Source organism: Pygocentrus nattereri, chromosome 21, assembly GCF_015220715.1.
Source record: "Pygocentrus nattereri isolate fPygNat1 chromosome 21, fPygNat1.pri, whole genome shotgun sequence".
Classification (NCBI taxonomy): domain Eukaryota; kingdom Metazoa; phylum Chordata; class Actinopteri; order Characiformes; family Serrasalmidae; genus Pygocentrus; species Pygocentrus nattereri.
In genome coordinates, this window is record NC_051231.1 from 10,358,330 (window position 1) to 10,364,329 (window position 6,000).

General features: G+C 42.1%; 1 protein-coding gene across 2 annotated transcripts in view; it reads right to left on the reverse strand.

Moving 5' to 3' along the window:
* The window catches only part of cers5 (ceramide synthase 5), a 46,710-nt gene extending 40,951 nt beyond the window's left edge, over window positions 1-5,759 (reverse strand). For both annotated transcript variants that reach the window (XM_017725030.2, XM_037531978.1), the window contains exon 1: window positions 5,587-5,759. In XM_017725030.2, coding sequence (XP_017580519.1) covers window positions 5,587-5,759 — 173 coding nt within the window. The remainder of the gene's footprint in view (window positions 1-5,586) is intronic.
* Window positions 5,760-6,000: the final 241 nt, after the last annotated feature.

Sequence of the window (6,000 nt, forward strand, 5' to 3'; positions counted from 1 at the left end):
TAGGTACACTTCAACTATGAGAGACAAAATGAGAAAAAAAAAAATCCAGGAAATCACATTGTAGAATTTTTAAAGAATTTATTTGTAAATTATGGTGGAAAATAAGTATTTGGTCACCCACAAACAAGCAAGATCTCTGGCTCTCACAGACCTTTAACTTCTTCTTCTTTAAGAAGCTCTTCTGTCCTCCACTCGTTATCTGTATTAATGGCACCTGTTTGACCTCGTTATCTGTATAAAAGACACCTGTCCACAGCCTCAAACAGTCAGACTCCAAACTCAACCATGGCCAAGACCAAAGAGCTGCCGAAGGACACCAGGAAGACAATTGTAGACCTGCACCAGGCTGGGAAGAGTGAATCTACAATAGGCAAGCAGGTTGGTGTGAATAAATCAACTGTGGGAGCAATTGTAAGAAAATGGAAGACATACAAGACCATTGATAATCTGTCTCGATCTGGGGCCCCACGCAAGATCTCATCCCATGGGGTCAAAATGATCATGAGAACGGTGAACAAAAATCCTAGAACTACACAGAGGGACCTGATGAATGACCTGCAGAGAGCTGGGACCAAAGTAACAAAGGCTACTGTCAGTAACACACTACGCCGAGAGTGACTCAAATCCTGCAGTACCAGGCGTGTCCCCCTGCTTAAGCCAGTACACGTCTGAAGTTTGCCAGAGAGCATACGGACGATCCAGAAGAGGACTGGGAGAATATCATGTGGTCAGATGAAACCAAAATAGAACTTTTTGGTAAAAACTCAACTCGTCGTGTTTGGAGGAAGAAGAATGCTGAGTTGCATCCCAAGAACACCAGACCTACTGTGAAGCATGGGGGTGGAAACATCATGCTTTGGGGCTGTTTTTCTGCAAAGGGGGCAGGACGACTGATCCGTGTTGAGGGAAGAATGAACGGGGCCGTGTATCATGAGATTTTAAGCCAAAACCTCCTTCTATCAGTGAGAGCATTGAAGATGAAACGTGGCTGGGTCTTCCAGCATGACAATGATCCCAAACACACCGCTCAGGCAATGAAGGAGTGGCTCTGTAAAAAGCATTAAGGTCCTGGAGTGGCCTAGCCAGTCTCCAGACCTCAACCCCACAGAAAATTTGTGGAGGGAGTTGAAAGTCCGTGTTGCCCAGCGACAGCCCCAAAACATCACTGCTCTAGAGGAGATCTGCAGGAGGAAGGGCCAAAATACCAGCTACAGTGTGTGTAAACCTGGTGAAGACTTGCAGGAAACGTTTGACCTCTGTCATCGCCAACAAAGGTTATGTTACAAAGTATTGAGTTGAACTTTTGTTACTGACCAAATACTTATTTTCCACCATAATTTACAAATAAATTCTTTAAAAATCCTACAATGTGATTTCCTGGATTTTTTTTTTTTCTCATTTTGTCTCTCATAGTTGAAGTGTAACTATGCTGAAAATTACAGACCTCTCTCATCTTTCTAAGTAGGAGAACTTGCACAATCAGTGGCTGACTAAATCCTTTTTTGCCCCACTGTAACACAGGTAAGTATGCAAAAATGCCCCAAAACAAACCAACATTTGTCAAATGTGGTAGTGAAGTTGCTTTGGCAGCAATAGTTGGTGTTATTACACAGTGCTGAAGTTCTGACTTACCTACATGTGACATCATTTCATTGCTCAACAGTATTAGCTTGCAGGATGTAGCACTGTTCCTATTTCAGCTCCTAAACAACCTCAGAATTCAGAGGATCCAGTGAGACAGAATGGGAAAAAAAGTACGTAGTATAAAAAGATCATTTTGTTCACCACAGGGCGCGACGGCAGCTATTATCAAAAATCCCATTCATTTTTCCCCATCCAGCTTAGACCTGGAGCAGCTAACAGGCACGAAGGCAACTACAAATGACGCATGACTTTGGAACTTTGAAGGTCCATTGACTGTTATGCTAATAACATGTAATGTTGTTTTGCTTTTGTTATTGACTGTACGTTAAAAGAGACTTGGGTGGGGGGCTTTGCCTGCAGTTCAGCACTAAAACATGGTTTTGCTCCTTACAAATCACATGTGGAAGCTTAAGATTGGCTTCTGCTGTTTCACTGCACCATAAGAGAAGAATCCCTTGCTGAACTCTGATTGGCAGTGGTGCTGTGATGGGCAAGGGGAGAGTAGTTCAATTCACTGATTAATCAAATAATAGTCAACAGACAATATTGGAGAAATAAACATTAGTTAGTCCTACTTGGAGTCAAGTGGCCCATTCAAAGGTAGCACCGGTGTGCAAACTCAGCATCCCTCAGTGCCCAGACTGGGCCTCAAATCAGCTTAAGGTTTCTAAAGGGCTCTGACCTTCCGTGCCACTGCCATCTCACGTTTAGCTTTCGTCATAGAGGGTTCTTTAGTGAGGAAAATGGTTCCATAGAGAACCATGAACACCCTTGCATTACTAAAGGGTTCTTTGCATCATGAAAAAGTTCTTCAGAATGATGGAGAAGGTGCTGTAGATGGTTCTATATAGAACCTTTTTGAAAAGGGTTCTATACAGCGCCCAAAAGGGTCTTCTACTGTAACAAGCTTGACATCATAACGATAGCAGAACCCTTTTCGGCACTATATAGAACCTTCCTGAATAAGTTGTCCATCAGTCTGAATAACCATTTCATGACACAAAGAACCCTTATATCATACAAATGGTTCTTTGCATGTTCATTGTTTTATATACAACCATTTTCTTTGCTAATGAACCCTTGAAGAACCATCTTTTTTTAAGATTGTAAGTATCAACCTCCAGGCCCAAATTTAACCCAGGCCTAGCACTCAAAGCAGCAAAACAGATTCACAGCAAACGTTAAGCCACATTTCTTTCACTGCAATTGAAATAAATTTCTTCATGAATTTCTTTCACAGAAAGTTCATTAATGTGGAATTTCAAAAATGTGTCCAAATGTTTGAAAACCTAAATGGTTATGATATGTGGTTGGATAGTGTAGTGGGTAACACGTCTGCCTTCTACGCTGTAGACTGGGGTTCAATCCTCACCTAGGTAAACACTATACCAATAAGAGTCCTTGGGCAAGACTCCTAACACTGCCTTCACCTACTTGTGTAAACTGATCAAATTGTAAGTTGCTCTGGATAAGAGCGTCAGCCAAATGCTGTAAATGTAAATGTAATGAACAAAATCATTCAAAGTAGTTGATGTGAAATGCTTCGCTCTAGAGTCAGAATTGCTCACAGTGGCGGTGACAGGAACCAGACGTCTGAAGAGTTTAATGCATTTAAAAGAAAGCTATGACAAGAAATGCTTATGAATAATCACTGCTGTCGGAACAAAACCTCATATCTCCAAAATGAGAACTTTACAGGAGAAGGAAAAAACCTACTTTACTTTTAATGGATGTCAAAGGAACCAGAGCCCCCCCCCAATTTGTCACACAGACAGAACTGTGATTCACTTCCCTTTATGACTTTGCTGCACCTCAGTTTTGAGACTTTGGCCTAAAAAACATACTTGAAAAGCATTTTTTTTATTTTTACATTTTTTAAGATTAACCACTATTTCACCACAAACAACATTAATTTTAAAAACTCAAAACACATCTGTAGGCTCTCCTTTGGGTGTGGACAGTAAATGAAATGACTATATTTCAGCTGTAGATATTGTGAACCCTGGTTCCCATCACCACCACTGTAAACAAAATCTGCAAGACTCCTGCATGACTGGAAGAGCTAGACAGCATCATCATCTAAAACTGGTTCCTCAAGTAAAGACTCCTTATCATTACGTAGACCAATTAACTCCATGCCAAGTCATACCCCCCAGAGGCCTACTGAACCCTTTTTTATCTCAAGATTAAAGTAAACCTTTAACATCTAATCCAATCCAGCTCCCAGCAGCTTTCAAGGAATTCTTCTTTTTTTTGAGTACGTTCTTAGCACATAGAGAAATGGTGCTAACTGAGATTCTTCTGCAAAAGCACACCTACAACTTGGTGCAATCTTAAGAGCACTTCTCCCACACAGATTTAAGCAACACATTTAAAAGAGATGCTTCTTCAAGGGTTCTTCAGTAAATCCAAAAGGTAGAACCATGAGCTCTATTTAATGAAATGCTTTTTTCCCCCCAGTTACTCAGATTTATAGTGAAATGGTCCATTGGATTGATGGAGAACGTGCTGTATATGATTCTACTCAAAACCCTTTTTGAAAATGGTTCTTAATAGCACCATACAACCATACACACACATAAAAATGATGGCTCTTCAAGGGTTCTTCAGTAAAGAAAACAGTGCTATATGAAAACATGAACACTCAAAGAACCCTTTGCATGATTAAACGGTTCTTGGCATCATGAAAGCATTCTTCAGATTGGAGTGGAGAATATGCTGTACGTGGTTCTATACAGAACCTTCTTGAAGTGTCATGCTATTATTCCAAGCCTGATATTGTGACAATAGAAGAAACTTATTTGGTACTACATAGAACCCTTTAAACACATTCTCCATCAATCTGAACTCTTTCATGATGCTTTAAATCATGCAAAGAGTCCTTTAAGTGTTCGTGGTTCTATATAAAATCATGTCCTTTACTAACAAACCCTTGAAGAAACATCATTTCAATTGTGCACAACACTCTCCATCCACCTGAAGGACCATTTCACCATGTAAAAGCATGAAATGGTTCTATGTAGAACTCACTAGCCAAAACAGAACCACGGCCTTCACAAAGAACCATCTTTTTAAGTGTGTAGTGTTCAGGTAGCTACAGCCTACAGTCGCTGTTTTGCCAATATCTTTACCAAACAGAAGGCACACTGAAAAGCGAACATTAGCCAGCAAGCCTTGTGAAAAGGGCTCAGCCGGCTGTCATTCACATTCGCTCAGGGGTTTCTGGAGGCCATGAGACAAAAAACTCAACAATGGACAATTATACAGTCCACTACTGGATCACAAGACAAATACTTCTCCCTTAGGTCCTATTCAGCAAGTAGCCTCGAAGGCATGCTTTCAATTATAGGTTGGTGAGAGAGCGCCAAGGCTGACAGGCCGATTTTTAAAGTTTATAAAGCCTTAAAAATGGCCCTTTTCCCTCAGTTCTTAGTTCTTCAGACACAGCTAACTTCAGCTAGCGTTGCTGTAAACGACGAGGCTGAAGTCAGCTTCCTATTCGAATCTCCCCGTTCCACCTTAAAAGGTGCAGCAGTTACGTTCCTGCGTCTGAGGCTACTGCCTGTAACTGCTGCACCATTTAAGGTGGAACGGGAAAATGCGAACAAGAAGGTGCTGGTTAAGAAGATGACGCCTGTAAATGAGCCTTGAGACTGAAAAGTTTCCGTAATTTCCCTGAAAGTGGCAGACAGGCTGCTGTAAGCTGAGGATGGGCTGAAGAAATGCAGCTTCCTTTACAAAAATAAGAGCAAACTGAGCTAGCAAAGCACCATAAAAGTCCCTCAGGCATTTCTGTGTTCAGTCACACACACCGCCCCTCTTCCGCTCCATGTGCAAGTTTGTTCTTGATTTTTCGAGTAATCCGCTGATGGTTGCTATTCAGTGAGAAAAAGACAGACAAGAGAGAGAAAAATCAGCCGCCCTGGCCCGAAAGCAGCGTACCTTTCGAAAACTATCCTCACCGCGAAGATCCCCAAGGCCAAGGGTAAAGCTCTGAGCAAGTGGCCGGCTTTCGGGTACTCCACCCCGGGCGCTGGGTCCTCCAAGTCCGCCCAAGTCACGTTGTGAGGAAGCCAGAACCTCTCGTCCCAAAACCAGTCTGAGAGAGCGGCCATGTTACGAAGAAAAGTCCTTTAGAGAGGGAAGAGTACCTGAAGAGAACGGTATAATAACAGCGATGATGAGGATGATGATAATGATGAACGCGATGTGGTTGTCCGCTCGCCGTACAGCAAACGAGTTCAACCACCATTGAAGTGTTTTCCACACCCGTGATGGAGCCTGGATGAGGAAGTGCAGAGCTCCGCCTCAGCCAGCGCTGCTTAGTCTAATACTGGAAAAGTTGGAAATCACAAC